Genomic DNA, 24,068 nt, shown 5'->3' on the forward strand with positions numbered 1-24,068 from the left:
GGACAGCACTCAGCACGAGGCTGGACGCAGGCACCAGGAGGCCACCCAACTCCCACTAATGCCAGGGCACTGGGCCCCTGAAGGCCAGCCTCCTCCCCTGAACAGCTGGATGCTTTTATCACCACCTTCACCCCTGAAAGGGATCCATGGGCCTCTCATGTTTCGTCTTCTGAATGGAAGTCACATTCCAGAGTCAGTCCAGAGTCCAGGCCAGGTGGTGGGCCAGCATGTCTGCCTCCACTGTGGTGAGGTGGGATTTGCACACGGACGGGAGCTCCACATAAGGAGCCAAATGAGCTAGGGCCACAGTGGACTAGAGCCCACAACACCTCTCAAAGCCACAAGCCACTGCCTTCCCCAAGAACCAGCCCCTCTGTTTCCTCTTGGGCAGGGGGTGCCTTGTCATTCTCCAGGGCAGCCAGTCCAGACACCTGCAAACTGCAAATTTGGCCCCTGCTCCTCCGAACACCTCCACCAGCCCACCTCCACGTCCCAGCCCATGTGCCTCCTGATATTTCATTATTTTGCCCCAATTCTGTGACCCCATTACTGTGTCCAGGCCTACTGCCATCTTTCAGCTGGACGGCAACACCTCCCCAGTCCCCAAGCCAGCTCTTCCTCCTGATGGTGCCCAGTGATGTGCGGGAAAATGTTGCCCTCTTATTCAGAATCCCCTGAGGGTCCCCATGGCCTGGACGAGAGTTCAGCCCCCGTATCATCAGTAACAAACTGCATTTACATTTTTGGCTCCATGCTTGAGTACTCCGGTGACATTCTCTGCAGAAAGAGTAAGGACAGCTGCAGCGTCCTCTCCTCACGTCCGGTCAGTCTGGCTGCTGGCAAAGTTCCAGGACGGTGAACAGCCATCACTCCTTCCAGCCTCAAAGCATTTCATAAAGGGACTTTGTGTCTTGTTACCAGCTCTGTCCTGGGGGCACTGCCTAACTGGGAGACCCCTTAGTGCCTGGCACACAGATGCAGCTGACCCACAGTCGCTCATGGGGGCATCCAGAGGTGCCAAGGTAACCACACAGTCCTCTCGCTGCACAAGGTATGTAAATATCTGTGAAGGTCTCATCCATTCCAGCTGCCAGGACAGGCTATGTGGTGAGTCAGGACACCTCCACACTAGCAGAAGCTCATGACTACAATGACCCCTCTGTGGATTGCTCAAGACCTGGGCCAAAAGGACACTTGAGATTTGTGCCCCTGAGACCCCCTCCTCAAATTTTCCAGCAGAATGAAGCTCCTGTGAGCCTCCTACGTACCGGTGGGGGCGGCGCTCCGGGCTTGGCTGGCTGCCGGCTGGGCTGAGTGCCGCAGACAACTGCCCATTGGGGGAGAGGCTTCTTGGTGCTGGACCTGGTGTTGGACTGTGGCCGGGCTGCTCAGACTCCCACCGCATGGGTGGAGGGTTGTGGCCATCCCTTTGGCCAGTGGAGACCCTCCGACCACATTATTCCGGGGTAGCCCAGGCCCTCCTATGGGAACCCTGAGGAAACAAAGAGAATGAAGTCAGATGAGGACACAGGTAAAAGCCCCCCACTCAGGCCGCTGATAAAGCCCCGCCCATCCCCGGGGGCTCTGAGAGAGAGAGGCCACAACGTCCAGGGGTTAAACCCTGGGCTTGAGTCAAACCCTGGGTAAAATACCACCAAGGTGAGCCCTGCAAGCAAGTGGTGCCCAGAGCTCAGGTTGGGCAGCAGAGCTCCTTTACAGCCTTCACGGTCTCCAGAAGTGAATATTTAAGAAACAGCAAAAGAACTCCAAGAAACAGAGGAATGAAGCTATTTTGTTCTAGAGCTGCTGCCTTGATTCAGTCTAGCCAACAGCTGTGTGTCCCCAAACACACGCAGCAGGAGCAGTGTAGATGAATCTGGCACGACGCGGGAAGCAATGGTGAGGACTGGCCTCCCTCTGGACGCACCTTCTTGTTCCTGGGCCCCCAGGGAAGGGCGCAGACAAGCCCTACTCTTCTGAGGGATGCCAGGGAACTCCCGTTTGGTACTCAAAATAGATGCCTCTCACTCCAGACTTTCCAGGAAACACAAAGGAGCACAGGACCTGAACTGAGCTTCCAATGGCTTCTACACGTGCTGGCACTGAACTATGCACTGGCTCTGAGTGTGCAAGGTGTGGCCAGGTCCGGGCTGGGAAGCTCCGGGGTCCAGTCTCAGGGATCCCATTTGTCCAAAAGCCAGGAAAACTCCCCTTCTGTCCCCTCAGGGTTTCAGCTGTGAGTCCCTGGAGCCACACATAGAGGGGAGCAGACACTGCCGCCTGTGGCTCCTGGACCAGGCTGGACGCCCTGCCTCCTGGTGGCTGGGTGCCGCTGCCGGTGGCCCCAGTCGGGGAAGTCAGGGCCTCTGCAGAGCTGCTGTGGGGAGAAGGGCCTCCTGGACAAGGCCTCTCCTTCCAGGGCCACAGGCAGCACCTTCCTTGGCCCTTAGGGCTGGGAAATCTGCTGGGAGGCGGGGAACACTGTCAGCTGGACAGCTCAAACTGTGAATTCCTTTTTCAACCACATCTGCTACTGCTGCCTGTTAAACTCACTTTTACCCCAGGAAACAATGTGTAAAATTTAAATGAATGTTTAAATTTATTTAACTGGGCTCACAAATTGTGGGCCTTTTTGGGAGGGGCCGTGGGTGACGTGGCTCCCTTCTCCCACGGCTCTGAATTACAAATCAGTCCAGCCATCAGTGCAGGTCTGAGCATTATTTGTTTGCACTGAAGTCTTGTTGCAAGGAGGGCAGAAGCCCCGGGGTGAGTCTCCGGTGGACCCGCGTGTCCTCTGAGGTTCCCAGCAGTGAGACTGACTCTGAACCCTGCAGTGCACCTCCTCTCTGTGGAAACATCTGACAACTCTGGGCCACCGCTAGCAAGTTTTTAAAGTTGCTTTTTCTATTTTATAAAAACAACGGTAAATTTGTAAAACACAGGTAAGCACAAGGAGGAAGAAAAAATTTAATTACCCATAATGCTCCACTCAATAACAGTTGTTAAATTTGAAGAATATGAACGGTTTCCATCAGGTACGTGAATGCCGTGTGTTTTGCGCACACACCCGCTGGACTCACGCGCACACGCACTGGAAGGGGCGCCCACTTGATCTCACTCTGTGACCTCCACCCGCGACTCGTCCCCCTCCCCGGCCCCGCCTTCTCCACCCACCCCAGGCCTTCTCCCCGCCACGGGGAAGGTGGGGCGCCCGGCTCCCGCGGCAGGGGTGCCCTGGCCGCCCCGGGCTGTGCGTGGGCAGCGCGGACGCCTCACCTGGACGCGGGGGTCACGTAGTTCCCGGGGAACACGCCCGACAGCCCGGTCCTCAGGGCGGTGCCCTTGAACCAGCCGTCGCGGCACTTCTCCAGGACGCGGTAGGCGTCGCCCTTGCGCAGCTCCAGCTCGTCGCTCTTCTGGGGCTTGTAGGCGTAGAGCGCCAGGTACCTGCGGGAAGAGGGGGTGCTGGGGCCGCGCCGGTGCCCACCGCCCGCGCGACCCCGCGGCGCAGGCCGGAGCCAGGTGCACAGGTGCGCAGGTGCACGCGTTGCGGGGAAGGGACGGCCTCCCCTGGTCATCCTGGAGCCGCGCTCCCGCACGGCCTGCGCCGACCCAGAGCCCAGTGGCCGGAGGCCCTGGGGGATGTGCCAGAAGCAGCACCACCCCCGCCCCCCCCCACCCCCGCCGTCTTATTCCGTTCTCCTCTGCCGACACCGTGCTCCGGGCAAGGGAAAGCTTTAGGGGAAACAGACGGGCTACGTGTGCAGCCCGGGGCTGGGTTTTCCTCACTTGGTCTCACCTGCCCTGCTCACCCGCTGAGCTGGAAGAGACTCAGAGGCCCTTTTAAAGAAAAAGCAGCCGGTTACGGACGCCATAGATCTGTGACTAATGATTTAAATTCTACTTTTAAGCCTTTTTGAACTATTTCGTGGCGTGAACCCCGGCCTGGGGCTTAGGAGCTGTGCCTTTGCCTCAGCCAGGACCCTGGGAGCTGCCCAGTGACCCCCGTCCCCACCCTTGGGTGCCACTCGTGAGTCCTTGCTACCTTGGGGGTTTGTGGAGCAGGTGGCTTTGACTGAAGAGAGAACAGTGTCACAGATTCCGGCAGGAAAGGGGGCGGGGGCTTCACTTCAGTGAGGAACAGAGACACGTTTAAGAGGCATGCCCCCCAGGCCTCCCACCAGGACCTGCCTGGTGCACACGCTGCCCCTGCCGGGTGGGCTTCTGGGGACTGGAGCTCCTGGACCCCCAGAGCACCCTCCTGACCCCGGAGGCCCTTCTTGGCAGGTGACACAGAAACAGGAGGGCCTCGCTGGGGTCAAGCGAGGAGAAGGGAGGCATCCTGGGTCAGAGGGACCTCGGAGGAAGAGGCTAGAACAGGATGAGAAGCCCGCAGGACACAGAAGTCCTGGCCATGAAATACAGTAAAACCAGATGCACAAAACCTGCCCCCACCCTAGCGTCCTGACCACCCCCCCCGCCCCGCCCCGCGCCTCTGCCTCTTCATGGAAGGCCTTGCCCCACCTCCTTTGCTCAGGCTCCTTCCCCTCCCCCTCTCCCCCTGGGTGAGAGACGGACTGAGTCTTAAAGACAAAAGTGACAGGAGGAAGGACTCAGGGCCTCAGGGAGGGTGAATGAGGCCCCACCAGGAGGACCTCGTTGTCTGGGGTGAAGACCCACATGATCCAGCCGCCACCAGGTGACCAGGGGAGAGCTGGGCATGAAACTGCTTTCACGCTTGTGCCACTCAGGGGGCTCTTGGGGGGTGACCGGGAATCTCTACAAAGTCCCCTGAGAGCTCCAGATGTGGCTCGAGGCTGCCTCACGTGGGAGGCAGGTTGGAGAGAGGGGCAGCTGGTGTGTGAGGGACTGTGACCCGCCTGCTCGCAAGGAAACAGTGAAACAGAAGACCCTTTTGTTTGCCTCATTCTGCCCCTTCATCGTGTGAGAATGGTCTTTCTGATTCTGTGGCTGATGACGCACAGTGGCCAAGGGGACACCAAGCGGGGGTGATGACTCCCAAGGGTGCATGTGACATGAGGTCTCCAAACAATCTCAGTCCCTGGGGGTTGGGGGCAGAGGATGGCTGACATCGAGGAGACAGAGGACCCAGGCCTCGGTCCAGGAGGGACCTGGGCCAGGAGAGAGGGTGGTGGGGCTGGGGGAGGGAGAAGCCGGGACACGTGGACGGGTAAGCGGTTGGTCAGAGAGGCAGTGGAGACGGGGGAGGAAAGAGCTTCTTTTCACAGGTACCAACCAGCCTCCAGTCCTGGGGGCCAGGGTCCCTCCTCCAGGGCACGGCGGGCAGGACACGATGCAAAGAGGGCTTTGCCTGGGTCTCTCTCTCTCTCTGCCTCCCGTCCACCTACCCAGCCTCTGGGACCTGGGTGACTTAAGGGGCCACCCCACCATCCACTTGAGCGAAGCCGTGGACACAGGGATGCCTGCAGGAGGAGGCACTGTCCCTGTGGAGAGAGGACAGACCCTAGGCAATGAGCGTGAGGCTCATTTGGCTCCATGGCCCAGGGTGGACCCACTCCCCAGCCCCCCACGTCCGGCTCAGTGTCCACCAGCACCCACTTCCCCAGGGCGGGGCTCAACCCAGATTTTAACAGTAGGGTAAGTGTGAGCAACTGCGGCAGACCCCGGCCAAGCCATGCGCGTAGCATGACCCCGGGGAGGCGCTGTCCGATCACACGTGTGACTGTCTCTGGGGGTGAGCTGACTGCCTTCACTCGACGTGCTAGGTAGGGTCCCTGAGCCATTTAAGGAACAAGATAAAATCCCCATCACGATAAGAATGAACCTTCTTCAGATTTTGAGCCTCAAGTTGTCTTGATTAACCTTTAAGTCAGAAAAGTCTTCTTTCAAAATTCCATTTTTACTTTAAATAAATACACCATGGCTCCTAATGATGTAATAAAGGCAGAAAACGGGCAACTGAGAGGTGAATTTGGCTGAAACCACTGCCCAGTGTGGACCCAATGTGGGTCCCTCGGGCTGGGGCACTAGCATCACCCCGCTTCTAGGACCCCAGGCTCTGCTGAGCCTTGTCATTAACTTATTTGCACACAGATTTGGATTTACTCCATGTCCGCCTCCTCACATGGGACGTCTAGGCTCTTAACAGTGGGAAGTGGTATTTCCTTCCCAGTTTCAGCTATTTATCAGATGCCCAGTGATTCTGGTGCCCCTCGGGTGGGCACTAACAACGGCAGGGAACCTGGGTGTCACTTCCAAGGATGCCTTGGTCCCCGGGAAATGAGCCATCCTCCTCTTCAAAGTCAGCAGAGTCAGAACTCGGTTTTACCTTATTTATGAGGAGCTGCCTGCCATGTGGGGCTTGCTGGACAGCATGCAGGGCTCCCCCCAACCTGGCTGCCCTGGGCAGAGGCAGGACGGGGGTGGAGGGTGGGGAGCTGACACTGGTCACGGTCTTGCCTTCGCCCCCTGTGAGCTCTGAGGCTGGGTTCCCCACCCGCTTCACAGCTGAGCAAACAGAGGCTCAAAAAGATGGAGAGTCTGTGTTTATGCAGCAGCAGCGAGTTAGAGGCAGGTGGTATAGTACGCGGCTTCTGGGACCTGGGGGGAGAGGCGGGCCTGGAGCAGGGGCTCCGTGTGGGGCACAAATGCCCTTGCTATCTTCATCTTTATTTTAAATTTGTTCTCCAATGAGCAATCCCTCCTCGGGTCTCAGTGTTTCAAGTTGGACCTCTGGGTGTGTGTTGCTGGGATGACAGATGTAAATACACCTGCCTCACATGGAAAGGCTGTGCCCCTCCCGCCCAATTCCCTTCGGTGCCTCGGAGGAGAGCCAGAAGCACATGGGACTGTAGGCATCTGTTGCGCTCTGTACATCTGCCTGTGGCTAGTGCGGGGGTGGTGCTGCCCAGGGAACGTGTCCTTGGGCGTCCGCTCCTTCAGAGTTGACTCAAGAAAACGCCGCAGGGGGACCACACTGGAGCAGAGGAGGGACTGGCTGGCTCCCAACCTGACGCCTGCAGCTCTCCATCCCTGCAACGGGCCTGGTCACTCTGTCCTGTTCCCAGTGCGGCCATGGGGTGCACCCCCGGCACCCCTTCCCACCACATCCCCTCGGCCGTGCCTGGCAGAGCCCCGTGTGCTGACGGTGCCCACAGTGTTGGAGCTGCAGCCTGTCCTCAGCAAGCCTGGGGGCTCTGGCCAGGCACGGGACGGGCCCGGGTGGCTCCTGGCACCCCCTCACTCTCCACCCCTCCTACAGGCCTCGAGCTCAGCACCGCCTCCACGGAGGGCTCAGGGCAGTCCTGCACAATCTGTAGGGCAGGCTCGCTGCCCCTCCAGGCCCGGATTCGCCTCTGTGGGCTCACCAGGTCAGTGCTTATACTCAGGTAAGAGTGGGAGCGTTTGATTCTGAAAGCCTCTTCCCCACCGCCCAGTAGCCTGCGTGGGGCTTTCCTGTCGATCAGAAAAGGTGCCCCTCCTCTAGGCAGACGCAGCCCTGCCAGTGCGAGTCGCTGGAAAGTCAGGCCTTTCCCAGCGCAGGTGCACCTGCTCAGCCGGGGTCAAGGCTGTGTCCCCAGGCAGCCTGCCCTCCGGGAACAGCCGGCACTCCCCTATCACTGGCTGACTTGGCAGGAGTGAGTTAACCACCTACAGATTCCCTTCCACTTGAATCGCCCTGCAGTGATTCATTAGCTTCACACCCTCCCTCCTCCAGACAGCTCGCTCGGTTCTTCCGAAATAAGTGAAAGAGTCTTTCCAACCCTCCTGCGAAGAGCCTGCGCCTCTCCTGGTTGCCAGGGGCCCCAGGGCTCAGGCCAGCGAGACACGCGCCCGCTTGCTGACTGTCCGGTTCAGCACCACCTACTGAGGAGCTCCCCTCCTCCCATGGACACAGCAAATCCACGACCGCCTGTGGGATAATTTCCTCGGAAAGGGACCTGGGAACTGCCGAACTGCCGAACAGCCTCCACAGCAGGGAAAAAGGACAACATGGAGATGGGAAGGGGAAGCAGAGACATACTTGCCAAGGAAACTGCCCCCAGCCGCAGCGATCCAGTCAGGAGGGACCACAAAGGATGGGTCTCTGCCCTGAGGAGCGAGGGATTCCAGCTCCTCATGAGGTGAGTAACCCCAACCCCCAGATTCTGCTCAAGAGAGATGAGCCCCCCAAAACCTGGCTTGGAAAACCAATAGGGAATACGGCCAGGAAAACTACAAAACTGCAGGGATTGGAAAACCCACCCTCCAAGGGCCCAGGTGCAGGCTCTCTCAACTTAAAAACCAGGACAAAAGTACCAGATTGAAAAGCGCACTGACTATGAAGGAAGGGGACCTACTTACTAATGTGGAAGCATCTGCCAGAGAGGCAGGAACCAGGTGGGAAGCCTCCCAGGGACGGAGTCACTGCAGGAGCCCTTTCTGTGATCTCAGGCTACCTTGCTAATGCCCGCCAGGTAGGGGCCCTTTTGAAATTCTCCATCTAACCTGTGAGTGTCAGTAGGCGTGTCCTGATGAAGCCCCACCCACCCCTGCCCCTCGGCCAGACTTCTCAGCCCTCCAAGTGACAAGCCTGCCCACCAGTGCCTGGCAGCTACTGTGGCTGGGCCCACAGCTGATCCGAGGCCACCCCACCCACCAGCATGCCTCAGTCCCCCACCACAGGATGCACACAGCCTACGCAGGGGACACCCCTTGAGTGCCTGTCTGTGGCAGCCAGGCAAGATTGCCTCTCTGGGCCCCACCGGACATCTCCTAAGTAAAGACACTCCTTCAAGCCTGGGAGAGGTAGCTGATTTACCTACTACATAGAAACAAACACAGAACTAGGCAAAATGATGTTATATGTGAACCTCGTTGTAACCACAAGGGAAAAACCTACAGTAAATACACAAAAGAAAAAGAGAAAGGAATGTAAACATAATACTAAAGAAAACCACCAAAAGCAAGGAAAGATAGAAAGATAAGAAGAAAGGAACAGAGAGGAATCACAAAAACAGCCAGAAAACAATTATCAAAGTGGCAGTAAGTACATATCTATCAATAATTACTTTAAATGTAAATGGACTAAATTTGCCATTCACAAGAAAGAGTGGCTAAATGGATTAAAAAAAAAAACAAGGCCCATCTATATGCTGCCTACAAGAAACTCACTTCAGAAGTAAAGATACATACAGACTAAAAGCAAAGACATGGAAAAAGATATTCCATTAAAATGGAAATGAAAATAAAGCTGAAGTAGCTATATTCAAATCAGAGTATAAAACAAAGACTGTAATAAGAGAGACAGAAGGGCACTGCGTAATGATAAAGGGTTCAGTCCAGCAGGAAGATGTAATATTGATAAATGTGTAGGTGTGTATGGTCCCAACATAGAAGTACCCAGATACATAAAGCAAATATTAATGAACACGAAGGGGGAAATTAAAAGTGATACAATAGTAGCAGGGGACTTTAATACCCGAGTTACATCAACGGACAGATCATCCAGATAGAAAATAAATAGAAAAACATTGGCCTTCAATGACACATTAGACCAGATGGATATATACAGACCATTTCGTCCAAAAGCAGCAGAACACACATTCTTCTCAAGCACACATGGAACATTCTCCAGGATAAATCACATGCTAGTTTGCAAAACAGGTCTCAACAAACTTAACAGGGTGAAAGTCGTATCAGGCACCTTCTCCAACCGTAATTGTGTGAAACCAGAAATCAGTCACGGAGAAAAGTGGGGAAAACCACAACAACGTGGACATTAAACAACATGAATGGGTCACCGAAGAAATCAAAGAAGAAATTTTAAAAATCACTTGGAACCACCATGATCCAAAATCTATGGGTCACTGCAGGAGCAGTTCTGAGAGGGAAGTTCACAGGATGAAGAGGAAGCTTCGCTGAAGAATCTACAAAACAATCAGGAAGATTTAATTCCTGTCCTTCTCAAACTCCTGCACAAAACTGAACAGGAGGGAAACCAACCTCATTTTACAAGGCCAGTATTATCTTCATACCGAAACCAGATAAGGACACCACAAAGAAAAGAAAATTACGGGCCAATACATCGTTGCCAAACATAGATGCAAAAGTCTTCTGCAAAATACTAGCAAATAGAATTCATACACTGTGATCAAGTGGATTTATTCCAGGAAGGTAAGGATGGTTTAACATCTGCAAATCTATGATACACCACATTGAAAAACTGAAGAATAAAAACCACATGATCATCTCAATATATACTGAAAAAAAGCATCTGACAAAATTCAACATCCACTTAACAATTAAAAACTCCCAACAAAGTGGATATAGAGGGAACGTACGTCAACACAGTAAGAGCCTTACACGGTAAGCCCACAGCTGACATCGTACTTAACAGGGAAAAGCTGACAGCATCTTCTCTAAGATCAGGAATAAGACTATGATGCCCACTCTTGCCACTTTTTATTCAACATAGTATTGGAAGCCCTAGTCACAGCAATTAGACAGTAAGAATAAAAGGAATCTGAATTAGAAAGGAAGAAGTCAAACTGTCACTGTGGATGACATGATACTATACATAGAAAATCCTGAACCCACCACCAAACACCACTAGAACTCATCAATACATTTTGTAAAGTTGCAGTATATGAAGTTAATATACAGAAATCTATCAACAAACTATACAAAAGAGAAATGAAAAAAAAACAAAACAAAACCATTGACAATTGCATCAAAAAGAATAAAATACCTAGAAATAAATTTAACCCATCAGGTGAAAGACCTCTACACTGAAAACCGCGAGACACCGATGAAGGAAACTGAAGACACAAAAAATGGGAAGATACTCTGTGCTCATGGATTAGAAGAATTAGTTTGATAAAATGCCCATAATCCTCAAGGCAACCTACAGATTCAGTGCAATCCCTATCTAAATTTCAGTGGCACTTTTTTTTCACAGAACTAGAACAAACAATTCTAAAATTTGTATGGAATCACAAAAGACCTCAAACGCCAAGACAATCCGAGAGAGAAGAAAGCTGGAGGTCTGATCTCCCTGACGGCAAACTGTGCAGCCACAGAACACACACGTTAACTTGCAGGAGCCAGGGACACTCGTGCTGGCCACAGTCCATCTGATGACCACATGACCAGCAGACACATTCCTGCCAAAATGCTTATCATCCTTTGAATGATGTTATCGGACTCCATTCTGTTACCTAAATGAAAAGCTCGACCCAAACAGGGACAGCCATGCTCTGGGGGTGAGGAAGAGGGAGGAGGCATGGGGCTGGGGGCCACACGGACCCCCTCATCCCCTCAGGACAGAGCGAGGGCAGGGGGAGTAAGAAGTCCCTCCAAACTCTGCACCAAACATGAACTCCCTCCGTGATGTGGAAGGTCTGTGTGTGGCCGAGGCCTCCAGGATTACTGATGACTCTCCGAGTGACATTCCTGGACCCGTACTACCTCCTGGGTCTCAAAGGCAGAGTGGCTGACCTGGGGGACCGGACCCTCAGTGCCCAGGAGGGAGGAGCTGGCTCTCTCTGAACAGGTGAACAGTTCAGCTGAGTGTCAGGCACTCAGCCACTTGCTGGGGACGCCTTGTCCTTTAAGAGCTCCCCTGTCCCTCCTCTCTCTTGGGGAACTACAGTAGGGCCCCCCGGTCTTCTGTGGACCAGGTCTGCTTCCTCAGGGATAGGGTCCCGCACTCAATTCTCAGCAAGTAAGACCACTGCCCATCCTTCCCGGGGGGCCGCCCAAGGTCTGAGTGGAGGCCACTGGAGCTTATCCGGAAACCTGGTCGGAAGAGAGTGCCTCCTGTCCCGTGTTGTGAGCCCTGAGTTTCTGCCTAAAGACACCTGGACAGCACTTACTAACCTCTGTCCCCTCAGGAGGCCACGTAAAAACAGGTAAGTCCCAATGTGCTTGGTTTAGTTGGCTGTGACAAGAACCCAGTCACACCAGACTGAGCAGTAAAGGGAGGCTGTTGGGGAGCCCCCATCCGCGCTAGATGCAGGCAGAGGAGGTGAGCCTGAACCGTGCACCAAGCACGGACTGCAGGAATCCCTCTGAGGACGGGCAGGCTGCATTCTCAACAGGCACCGTTCGCCTGAATTCCATCGTGTTCTGCAGCTACACAGGCTCTAAGTGTCCCTCTGGCCGTACTGGACCTGGGGGACTTTCTGCCGCGTGGTTTGCCTAATTCATACTCTCCACCTTAAACGTTTGTTCAAGTAACTGAACTCATTGCCAAATGACAGAGCAGACGGCAGTGACTCTCCACAGCACGCTTTACGTGGCGGTTTGAAACTGCACGTCTTTCGGGAGCTGTCACTTAACAAGAGCAGACAGGCCCCTCGCGTCCCAGCAATGCTTCATCTGGCTCTCCCTGGGAGTGGCATGCAGCTGCTACACACAGGGGTGGCCGTGGGTGCTTCAAATACTGAGCCTCGCCTGAGCAGTTGGTGACGCCCACTGCGTGGGCATCCTCTGCCCTGCAGGGCCCATACTGACCTTCTCAGGGGCCTCTGGAGCCCTTTCCTGAGTGGCCAAAGTGCCATCAAATGTCCAGACCGCCCTCCTGCTTGTACTGAATGTCCGAGGAACAGTGATGGTAAAGGACCTGCTGGACTTGCTCTCAGGCTGCCCGTCAGCAGTCCTGTTAGAACCAAGGGGACCAGCTTGTGACACACTAGAAAGCCCCACACTGACATGCTCGCAGGGGTAGGGGACGTGCTGAAGGCTGGGACCCCAAAAACATAAATGGCAGCTCACACATTGAGGGGCAGCTGGACTTTGGGAGCCATGCCCTGCTGTTCAGCCGCTGGGGCAGGTCCGGCCGAGGAGGAGTCCTGGAAACAGACAAGAGGAGACAGTGAGTGGACGGGGGCTCCTACGGCGGGAGAAGGGCAGTAGGGGTGGAGTCCAGGGACATCTGGCCCCTCAGCTGCCTGACCCTTTGGCCTGCTAGGGTCCCAGGTTCTGCCTGCAGCCCAGTGGAGGGAGCCACCCACCTGAGCTTGGGCCGACTGGGGCATAGGCACTGCCTCTGACCATGGGGCTTACTCAGGGGGACAGGCGTCAGGCAGGTCCCTGCAGACACAGGGTCCCAGCGAGTGCAGGGCCCACGAGCACACGGCAGGGGCTTGCCTGTACGTGGCCAGAGGGGCTCCTGGGAGCATCAGGTGAAGGGCTAGGCTGAAAGAGAGGCTGGCAGACGAGGGGGTGTGTGAACCCCTGGAGCCCCTGGGCCACCTGCGGGTCCCGGTCTGCACCCTGAGGCCAAAGACACACCTGGTAGGGATGCTGGCAGCTGCGGAAGTTCAGCCCTGGATCAGGGGCAGGGTGAGGAGGGGGAGGGAGGCCTAGATAGGGCATGGATGTGACAGCCACTCCCCCACGCGGCGCTCACTGGGACCGTGCTCTGCTCTGAGCACCTCACCTGGGACGATGCATCTCACTCTCAGAGTAAGCGTTTGTAAAGTGGGAGCCACTGTCTGCCACCATTTCACACCACGGGGGGGTCGAGGCCCAGAGCAGGGAGGCCAGTGGCTCAGTCACACTGCCAGGCTGGGCGTGAACTCAGCAGCCCGGTGCTGGGGCTGTGTGCTGCCCCACCACGCTGTCCACAGGAGCTTCCCGTGGCTGCGCAAGTGACCGCAAGCCAGTGCCTTGGTGTGACACAGACTTCCCGTCTCGGGTCAGCTCTGGGGGGGTCCTAAAAGCACGTGTGGCAGGGCTGCTCTTCTGGAGGCTCCAGGGAGAGTCCATCCCAGCCTTTCCCACCCCCAGGCACGGGCCCCTCCTGTGGCCTCACAGCCAGCAGAGCAGCAGGGTCAGCCCCTCACTTATCTCAGAAGGACCCCCTATGCTCACGCTGGGCCCAGGGGCCCAGGACTGTCTCCCATCTCAAAGTTCCTTGTCCTTCTGCCAAGTGAGGTGACACATTCATGGGTTCTGGGGGTTAGGCATGGGCATGTCACCCCCCTGTACCAGCAGGACTAGTGGCTGACAGAATGAGGGGCAGAGGGAATGCTATCCTGCTCACAGTCAGGGAGAAACTGGGCAGGGCGGAGCCCCAGGCCCTTCCCATACACACTGCCCAAATCTAGTTACTGACAAAGCTTCTCTCAGTTCTGGAGAGAAGGGGGGCCCTGCTGACCCCTCACTTCCTGTTCAGAACGAATCCTAAAATATATGGACAAGGCAAGTGAAGGTTCAGACGAGGATTTCACGGCACCGTTTACAACACAAGGAACCATGTGTTGAGGCCCCGTGCTCCCGGTGCAGGCTGGACGCCAGCGAGGCACGGCCCCTACGGCCGAGGGGAGGACCTGCACGAGGCTGGGAGAGCTGAGGGCCGTGAATCGAAGGGATGGGCTAGGGAACTGGACACGGCGCCAGCTGCTTTCTCATTAGATGGGTGCGTTTCCTCTGGGGGAAAAACATGGGCACTTATATAGCACACGATGGCGTTGGTACTTAGGGACCTGGAATTTCAGTTAATTTTCCAAAGGCTGTATGTTCAAATTTTCCATCATTTTACTATCAACAGTGATTGGTTTCCCGTCAAGTTTTCAAAGTGAGATACACAGAATGACAGACCCATCTGAGTCTGTTTCCAGATCAGGCCCTGGTTCAGATGATCCCACACTCGTGCCTTTGTGGGGGCCAGGAAGGGACTGGGGAGGACCGTGGAGTGACCCTGCTATTGGCCATCCTGCTGACCAGGCCTGGGCACTGCTGGCCACAGTGTGGCTGAGGGTGTAGGCCGGGTGGCAGGACCCAGGAGACAGCTGGCTCAGACGGACCTAAACCCACGACCCTGCTCCTGTAACAGGGCCTCCTGCCCAAGCAAACTCTCCTGAAACAGCAGCCGGCCCAACAGCAAAGCTGCTGATGCTGACCGTGGGGTCTCTCCACGTCCCCGCTGCCCTCCAGCCACTCGGGCCGTGATTCAACAGGAGGCGGTCCACGCGGAGGAGACCGGTTTCCATCTCCCAGGCGGAGGCAGAGGCCGGCTGCGGGTGTGGGCTGGGCCACAGTGCTGGCCCTCCAGCCCCCCACACCTGTCAACTCCTCACGACAGGTGCTCGGGGCTGGAGGACTTGGGGAGCTCACCTGGCTCTGGGGTGACAAAGCTGCCCCGCAGGAGCACAGTGGGCAGTGCTGACGGCTGCTGGACACCTGGCCTCGGCTGAAACTCGACAGGACAATGACCACAAAGCAAGTAACTGGGATCTCAGGGCAGACCCTCCATCAGAGCTGGAAAGGGGTCAGGAGAGGTCAAACCTGTGACAACTTCTTTTCCAAAAGTCAAGGTCGAGATGAACATCTACAACTCCACCCACTGAGCCCGGGGCTCCGACTTGGCCCCCATGCAGCGCGGAGCCCAGATGAAGGCCCTTCGGGCATCATGTCCAGTGGTGGGAGCCCCCTGGCTCTGCTCGGAGGCGGGTGACCTCCCAGGGGTGCAGGGTCACCTCCCAGGGGTGCAGGGTCCCATCCGTCCTCCTCTGAGCCCGGTCTTCACCTCTGTTCCTGTCAACAGAGGTGGAGGGTGTCCCCGCTGGCAGCTGAGCTGTGAACAGCCGTGGACACAGGCCCAGCCGAGCCGGAGGCAGCCGTGTGCTGACAGCACAGGCGGGGGCTCCTCTTGGGGGTCTGATTAAGGGCTCCTAAGCACAAGGCATCACACGGGGCTCCAAGCTGTAGCAGCTGCCCTGCCCGGGGAGGACAGCACTGCCCGGAGCCCTACCACACCCTCGTGCACCACTTCTAGAAGGCGGGGATGGGAGAGTCTGGCCCCTGGCTCTGATCACATGGAACAGGCTTCCTGGGTCGGGACTGGGACCTGTTTCCTCCTCAGTGAGGGGCTCGTGGCTGACTCTGCTTTGATTTTTAATGGTTTACTTTTAAATGATTCTGGGCCCTAAGGGATCAGTGAAGGCTTGGCAGGAGTGAGGAAATCTGGCAGAGATGGAGGAAGGAGAGCGGCTCCAGCTGTTCCAGATGAAAAGCCCTGGGACAGACGTGCTCCCTGCCTCCTGGCGACACCTCGCCCCCTCCAGGCCCCTCGCCAGAGGGCTGACCGCTGGGATAGGGTGGCTCACTGTACTCTTTCCAGGTGCCTGGTGACGGACACATGCTGGGGTTCAGGGCAGGCAGGCAAGCGCAGCCCGACTGGCAGGGAGCCGCCTGGCAGGGCGAGGACACGGGTGGCTCAGTCCTCAGGGCCACCGACCCCAACAGCACTGTCATCGCCGCAAGGAGCCGTGAAATGGGCATGTTTTATTCATTACACGCTACCACTCCATGACACAGGGTGTAAATCAGACTCTTTGGAACATGCTTCCCACAGACAACTTTAGAATAAAATATTTATGGCCAACAGGTGGGCTCAGGCCCTGGGTGCCCACCCTGGCCTCCTCTCCTGCTGTCTCCTCCCACCGGCAGGTCTGCGGCCATTCCTTGTGCTGATCCACGGTGCCCCCTACCATCTGCTTCTGGGCCCTGGAGCTGTGTCCTTGTCTCCTGCTGGGCTGGCTGGTCCTAGAGGGTGTGGTCCACCAAGAGCCCTCCTGGACCTGCCATGGCTGCTCCTTTAGCCGAGAGCTTGCCAAACACGAGAGAGGACAGAGGGAAGGCAGCTCACAGGTCCCGGGGTCTAGATGGTCCCCCTTATCCACCAGCGACAGCCTGGGGCCCAGCAGAAACCTGCACACATGATTCCTGTCTCATCACCACTGCAGAACAAACACGACTGGCACCTGACACTGTGGATGGAAAGCCGGGCCCAGGCGGCCAGCGTCTCTGCCCCGCTGGTGAGTCCTGGACAGCAGCCCCTATGTCTATGGAGAAAGCTCTTCTTGTGCGAAGTCCTTGGGGTGAGATTTTTTATTCTTCTTGTACTCACTTCGTATTTTTTTTAAATTATTTTTGCTCCTTATAAGGCACAGAATTAAATCTGTAACCTTCTGAAAATGTAAACACAAACTCAGGTTCTCCGCAGGCAGGAGCCTGGAGGCTCGGCTGAGAGCAGGGAGCCTGGTGTGATGGTCCCCTCTTCCTCCGCTGGAGGCCAACCTGCAGCACAGAGGAGAGGAGGCAGCAGGAGGAGGTGGCAGGTGGGCGCGTTTAAAGATGCCGGAGGCTCCCAGGAGGACCCTTCCTTTCCTCCTCAGACACTGAGGAAACGCTCCTTCTTGATGTTCTCGCTGATGAATTTCAAACACTCCCTGTTCCATCGATTTTAAAGGGCAATTCCCCCATCTCAAGGGCTTCCGTTTGCTTACTTTAAGCTGGTCCATTAGTCATGGTCACTCTGAAGCTGAGAAACACTGTGGTGAAAGCCGGTTGTTGGCTGGATGGGGTCAGGCTGGATGGGGTCAGCCTGCGTGGACCCGGCAACCCCACGGAGAGCACCAGGCGCACCCCACAGCCGTCCAAGGACAGGAGGCAGAGGAACACCGGCTTCGGTTTCTGTGGGTCGCTGCCTGCTCTCTGAGGTTGCTGGCCTCTGTGTGAAGCAGTTAAAATTCACAGAGAATCAGAGGCACTGAGGAGATGGTGCCGTGGACTATTCTCCGACACCTGGGCTCCTCCCTGAGTGCCGTGGACTCCACTTCCCACCCCTTCAAGCAGAGCTGGGCTGGCAGACTTGCTTTGGCCACTGAACATGAGCGGAGGTGGCGTGTCACCTCCACGTGGGAGCCTGTGGAGGCCAGTGTACCGGCGGCCACACCCCACCTCTGCCACAGTGATGGGGACGCCACCGACCAGGGCTGGGCCAGTGTCCCCGCACAGGGCCAGGCGATACATATTTCAGCCTCTGCAGGTCACATGGTCTCTTCTCAACCACTGGCTCCTCTGCTGTGGCCTGAAAACAGCTGGGCAGATGATGTGGCAGCAGCAGGTGCGGCTGTCCCAGCAAGGCTTCATTTACCAGCAAGGGGGCACCCTTGGCAGCATCTCTTGGCTTCTGAGGTGAGGGCACCATGCAGCACCAGCCTATGGTGGATGAGCAGTCCGGGCAGGAAGCAGGCCTGGAGGGCTAACCAGCCCAGCTGACCGGCACGGGAGCCCTATGCCACCACCGAGGCTTGCCGGGCAGCCAGGAGACGGCCTGGGACACCTGCTGGCTTCCAAAGGGGTTTACAGCAGGCAGCTCTGATATGCAGTTACCTCCCGCTCTGGCCTGATGACGTCCACAAGCAGACACTCACCAGCACGAAACAGCCTCCCTCCCCAGCAGCAAGGTGACCCAGACGCTCCATTATTCACGAGGACTCAGCTGACCTCTGACCTCCCCAAGTAGCAGGGAGGAACAGTTCGTAAGGGTCACGTGTGAGCAGGGCAGGCATCTGAGGCTCAGCCCCACCTCGTTCCCCTGGGAGCCCTCAGGGGCTCACTTCCCAGCTGCACCTTCTCTGCAGCTGTCCTCGTGGACCCCCATGCCCGTGGGACTGTAATGGCAGGGAGGTCATCGCTGGAGCCATGATGATTCACACGCAGCCCACCTGGAATCCAGCAAGCTGACTCAGATCCCAGGCCACCCGAGGACAGATGGCCTGGGGGGCCAGGGCCAGGACACAGGAGTAAACAGCATCCAGTCCCTGCCAAGGGCCTCCAGGTCCAGGGGTGGGGGAGTCGATTATGAATACAAGCGACAAGGTGTGAGGGGAAGCGAGCATGCCCTCCGGTGCCTGCTGGGTGTCCCGCCTGGACTGTGTCTCGCCCTGGGAGGGGAGGGGGCGGGGGGGGCGAGGTCAGGTAGGGGCAGGAACAGCAGCAGAGGAACCAGTGGCGCAGTCTTGGGAGGGGGAGCCAAGCCGGACCAGCGTGGGCGCACAAATGAGGGTCTGTGTGGAGGGTGGAGTGACTGGTGGAAGTGGTGGAAAGACAAGAGCCCCAGTTTGGGGGGATTTTGAGGCCACATTAAGGAGATCGGGGCTTGTCTGAGGCAACGGGGCATCTCCAGGAGCACCCAGGTGGAGGTCAACGTTACTAGAGGACTCCAGGTGGTCCAGAGGCAGGAAGATGGGAGTGAATCTGAGGGCGCAGACCAGGAAGGAGGCCTCGCTGCAGCGCCAGGGCGGGGGCGGAGCCAGGGCAGGTGCGGAGCCGCTGCAGGGGCGGAGCCAGAGCAGAGCCTGAGTCGGGGTGGCGCCAGGACGGGGCAGGGCCAGGGCAGAGCCAGAGTGGGGTGGGGCCAAGGCAGGGGCGGGGCCAGGCGGGGGCAGAGCGGGGGTTTGGCCTCCTGGTTCGCAGCCCTTAACTCACAGCTCTCAACACCACCCTTCCACCTCCTGTCAGTGTAGTTAAACCGGGTCAGAGACAGGTGCAAACTGCTGTGCTTGACCTCTCACCCTCTGACCACACTGGTCACGTGTACCTGCGGGAAAACAGGTCCCAGGACCTCAGTCATCTCCAGCACAAGCTATGTCATCAGGTAAATCCCGTGGACCAGAAGGTCTGACCCCTCCTGACCAGGCCGGCCTGTGGACAGTAGAACTGACGGCAGGGCCCCGACGGTCCCTCTGAGGATTAACTCAGCAGCCGTGGCAGCAAGGGCGGAGCGCAGGTGAGCTGAGGGAAAGGGGCCTCCTGCCCACGCCTGGGGCAGGAGGACGTTCCAGAGAGCTCTGCCAGTGTCCATTTCCTGCGAGTACAGGACTTAGAGATTGGGCACCGTGGGCGAGTCTGGCCTTGTAACAGGGAAGAACAAGTCTGGCCCCAGACTGGGTCAGTTTCTTTTACTTTAACCTTTGTATTCTATTTTTTTTTTTTCCTACAAGTTAATCACTAAAGGGAGGTGGGCTACAGTTTAAAATGTACACATCATGGCCCATCTCCCGGGACCCTGCCTCCCAGGCCTGAGCATTAAGCTAAAATACTTTTGTTTAGCTCACAGGAAACATCCTGATGGGGCCCACCTGTGAATGACTGTGGGCAAGGAGAAATTAACACCTCCCCCTCGAAGTCTGGCTGGAACCAGGAAATGTCTGCAACAGCCTACGCCTGTTTTACTTTACCTCCTCACACCTCACCTCTCCCTCTTGTTCTATAAAAGAAACTAGCATCCAAACCCAGGCAAGATGGTCCTCCTTCAGACAAGAAGTCCACCATCTTCTCGGTCTGCTGGCTTTTCTAGTAAAGTTGCTATTCCTTGCCTCATCTCTCAATTTGCTGGCCTGCTGTGCAGTAAGCAGGACGAATCTGGACTCACTGACAGCCTGGTTCCAGGGCCGCCTGGTCTGGCTGGCTGAGAACAAGGTCCTTCCTTTGCTGCACTGGTGGACAGAGCCAGTGCCACATCCACACAGAAGGACTCTGCAAACATGCGGCCACTTCTGGGTCTGAGCTCCAGCCCTTTCTCTCTGTTGACAGGGAGGACATCAGCAAGTGTCACCAAGATGCTGAAGACACAAGAGCACTAAACCAAGACTTTTTCCAACACGTCAGAGGGGCTGAAGGCAGACTGGGATAGGACATTCAAAGGCTCAGCCGCAGGCCCTGAGAAGCACCTGACATTATTGGGCTGTCTGAATGCTGGTTGAGACCGAAACACACCTCCCACCAGGGCTTGGGTGACCCTGAGGCCAAGACCCCCAAATGCACCACTGCCTGGCCTCCCTCATGCCAGCCCAGGGGACCAACTCGGGGATGGAGAGCCAGGTGGAGCTGAGGAGGCACCACGACATTACCTGGGCAGGAGCACTGCAGGACAGATGCGACAGGTCCCCGATCCTGGCCGCGGCCCGGGGGTCACTGGAGCTGATCAACACGGGCGCACTGATCTCCATGGAGCGCCTGTGGCTGGCAGCCTGCGCAGACTTGTGCGTCATGCTGAGTGCTGTGAAGGAGTGCCGCTTTTTGGCATTCTTCTTGCTGTCCACACGCCTCTGGAAGGCGCTCACCGCCCCTGTGCTGCCTGAAGTGGGACCCGGGGTGGCTCTGATGGCTGTGCTGGGGTCAGAGGGCAAGGAGGTGAGGCAGCCGGACGCCACGGCCAGGCCCGGCTTGTCCATCTCCATCAGCTGCTTGGCAGCATCGTTGAGCTGAGGAGAGAGGAGGTAGCAGTGAGTATTGGCCACCCGGCACACAGTGGGTTCAAACCTCCAATCCTTCCAACAGCACGTACAGTACGGATGCCGCCCTGAAAACACGACAAAGGCTGGGGTGGTGTCAGAGGATTTTATTGCAGAGGTGTGTTTTCCAGGCACCACTGCCATGTCAGCCCAGTGTCACCCCAATCTTTCCCTGGGCCACCCATTTCTGGGGTGCAAGGTGCAGACCTGCAGGGACCAGGGGAGGGGAGAGTGGGGGCACCCAAAGGCGAGTCCCCCTTCTCCCCATTTTGGCTGAGCTGTGCTGCCTGGGAAATGCCCAGAGGGGGCACCAGAGTAGGAGCAGCACTCTATGGGCTCCCCACCTCCTGCACCAGCAGGACACAGCTTCGTCGGCACATAGCCCTGCCAGGCTGGACGGATTCCAGGTGGACAGTCCTCAGGCTGCTGGCAGAGCCTTGCCAGTGAGGTCAGGGAGGGGCAGAACACTGGGCCCTCCTGGAACTGGACACATGCAGATCGAGTGCGGACCATGGGTCCAAGGGAAGCACTAGCAGAGCCCAGGGCACAGAGTTCAGGCCCCAATCCAGGGGCCAGTTTGGAGAAGAGTTTGAAGCCTTCACGGGTGATGGATGGGGGATGGGGTGGGCCTGAAAGGATGCTCTGGGTTCCAGTGGGAACCAGAGAGGAAACATGTGAGTCAAGGGAACCCCTGAGGGCGCCAGGTCCCTGCAGGCAGGTGAAGCCGCGCAGCACTGGCCGTGGATTCGCAGGTCGCCTGCAGGCGCCAAGTCCTCAGCTGATCCCCGGGGCTGGGCCAGGAAGGGCCACGTCCACACACAGGGTCTGACATCAGGCCAGGCAGTAAAGTCCCCTCAGCCCTGGGGTTTCTCATTCGCCGACTGAGCGGGGTTTGCAGCTGGTCACGTCTCAGTGAGTTACAACCAAACCAAAGAAAGCGCCGCGAGACCTGCGCAGCCAGGGGAGGGATGCGCGGTGCCCACGGGCCCAGCGGGGCACGGGCGCTGGACGGCCGCACACCCAGACGGCCCAGGCGCAGGGCTGTCAGCATTTCCACTACAAACGCCTGTCCTCCCTCCACAGGCTGGTTTTGAAAAATTCACTCCAGGCCCCAGAATCTGTGATCTAAATCCAGAATTATTTCCTTTGAAATGCTGCCTCCAACCAGGCTCAGCTGTTCTGCTCTAGTTTAAGGCTTTGTTCATCTGCTCCCTCACCAGAGCTGCTTGAAGAAGAACTGGTGCGGTCCCCCTCTCCCCCCGCCGCCTCCCAGGGCCCTCTGACCCCCGAGTGCCGGCCTCCTGCCCGCGTTCTGAGCCCACCGGCCAGGCTCACAGCAGAGCAGAAGCAGGACGCACCAGGCACAGAGCCTGGGCTTGGCGGCACCAAAACACAGTCTAAACCACCCGCCGCCTGCCTCCACGCGGAGGGTTTTGTGTAGGCAATGCCATTGGGCTCAAATAATCTCATTCTTCCCCAAAGCAGCAGCCCTGGAGTCGCATGCAGCCCCCTGGTGCGCACGGGGGGAGAGCCCGCCTGGGATGGGAGAGGATGCTGCGTCCCCAGGGCAGAGTGAACGCTCACTCCTGAAGGGTCCTCCCCAGTCCAGCACCACGACCTCTGCACTGCGGGGCCCAGTGGCCGCCTGCCGCGTGCCCGCCCGCCTGCCCTGCACGCTCTTAAGACCGCAGCCTCAGGGTCGGAGGAGGGCTCCTTGTGATTCCGTCCTGCGAGAAGCCCGGTTTAGGCAGGGCAACTTCTGTGGGGATAAACACCACACCGAACTGTCCTGTCTGCCGACACAGGCTCAGCTCGGGTCCCAAAGCTGCAAAGACCCAAGACCCCGCTCTGGTCTCAGATGCCTACTTGCCTCCCAGAGGGAAGACAGTCTGAACTTTGCAACTCATGGGGATGCCCCCAAGGTCACGTACAGGTGAGTCAAAAGACAACTGATACATAAACAGTAAATCAGTCTCAGGAAAATACCGGTTGGGCCTCCTTCCTCAGTGTTTGCTGAGGTCCAGGAACCTATTTCAGAGCACCTCGGGCTGTGGCTGGGACCCTAGGGCGATGGTGGGGGCCGGGGGCCGGGGGCCGTGAGCTGCAACCCTGTCCCAAAGGTGCAGGACAGGGGAGTGAGGCTGCTTGCCCTGCTCAGCCCCTGCTCCCAGGAGGACAGCCTAGCTGCCTGGTCTCTGAGGAACCGTGCAATTGAGGAGGCAGTGCTCAGAGCAGAGGGGCCTGCAGGGACACCCCTGCACCCTCCAGGGAGAGTATCTGGAAGACTGTCTCCAGGGTTCAGGCAGTCGAGCCTGGAGAAGCACTGAACAGAGACCCCCAGTGCCTCTGAGTGTGTCTGAGCCCTGAGAGTGTGAAGAGGCCCTGCTGACTGGCTTTCCAGCCAGAGCCCAAGCTTGCAGCCTCCCCGACAGTGCCTGTGCCCCTCCAGACAGGGAAGCTGGTGGGCCAGGCTTGGCCTCCCGCAGGCGGGCCCTGCTACCTGCCTCGGGCTCTCTACAAGATTGGGTCTTAGCTTCTTAAACTGCATCTTAAGGAAAAGTGCATGGTTGTTACCTGTCCACTTGACAGCCACACAGCTATGCCCAAGGTCAAGACAGGAGCCTCCCCTCCCCCAGGGCCTCCCCTGCCTCCTCCACCCAGTCTCCCCAGGCCCCCTACTCTACCACCCGGAGCAGGGGGAGTTCTGCTGCTCCTGAACTTCTAGAAGGAAAAGTCATAGAGCGTACGTACTCTCTTCTGCCTGGCTTCTTTCAAACATTTGTCTGTGAGATGCATCCATGCTTTTAAAGTAGTCTTTTCACCCTCTCTGCTGGGCAGCACCCTCACGTAGATGCCCCAGCTCCGGCACCTGTCCCACCGTGATGGGCATCTGAGTTGACTCCAGTTCAGGGCATCGTGGCCAGTTCCTAGGGACATCCCTGTCTGTCTTCAAGTGGCCCTGTAAGAGTCTGCCTGGGAAGACGTTCCACTGGCCAAAGATGTAGGGAGCTCAGA

General features: G+C 57.3%; 1 protein-coding gene across 3 annotated transcripts in view; it reads right to left on the bottom strand.

Moving 5' to 3' along the window:
- SH3RF3 (SH3 domain containing ring finger 3) overlaps positions 1-24,068 on the bottom strand; it is a 116,949-nt gene that overhangs the window by 21,205 nt on the left and 71,676 nt on the right. For all 3 annotated transcript variants that reach the window (XM_074354484.1, XM_074354483.1, XM_074354485.1), the window contains 4 exons: positions 20,670-21,023; positions 12,739-12,815; positions 3,277-3,447; positions 1,269-1,492 (listed from right to left, as the gene is read on the bottom strand). In XM_074354484.1, the coding sequence (XP_074210585.1) occupies positions 1,269-1,492; positions 3,277-3,447; positions 12,739-12,815; positions 20,670-21,023 (826 nt within the window). The remainder of the gene's footprint in view (positions 1-1,268; positions 1,493-3,276; positions 3,448-12,738; positions 12,816-20,669; positions 21,024-24,068) is intronic.

Source organism: Camelus bactrianus, chromosome 28 (assembly GCF_048773025.1).
Source record: "Camelus bactrianus isolate YW-2024 breed Bactrian camel chromosome 28, ASM4877302v1, whole genome shotgun sequence".
Taxonomy (NCBI): domain Eukaryota; kingdom Metazoa; phylum Chordata; class Mammalia; order Artiodactyla; family Camelidae; genus Camelus; species Camelus bactrianus.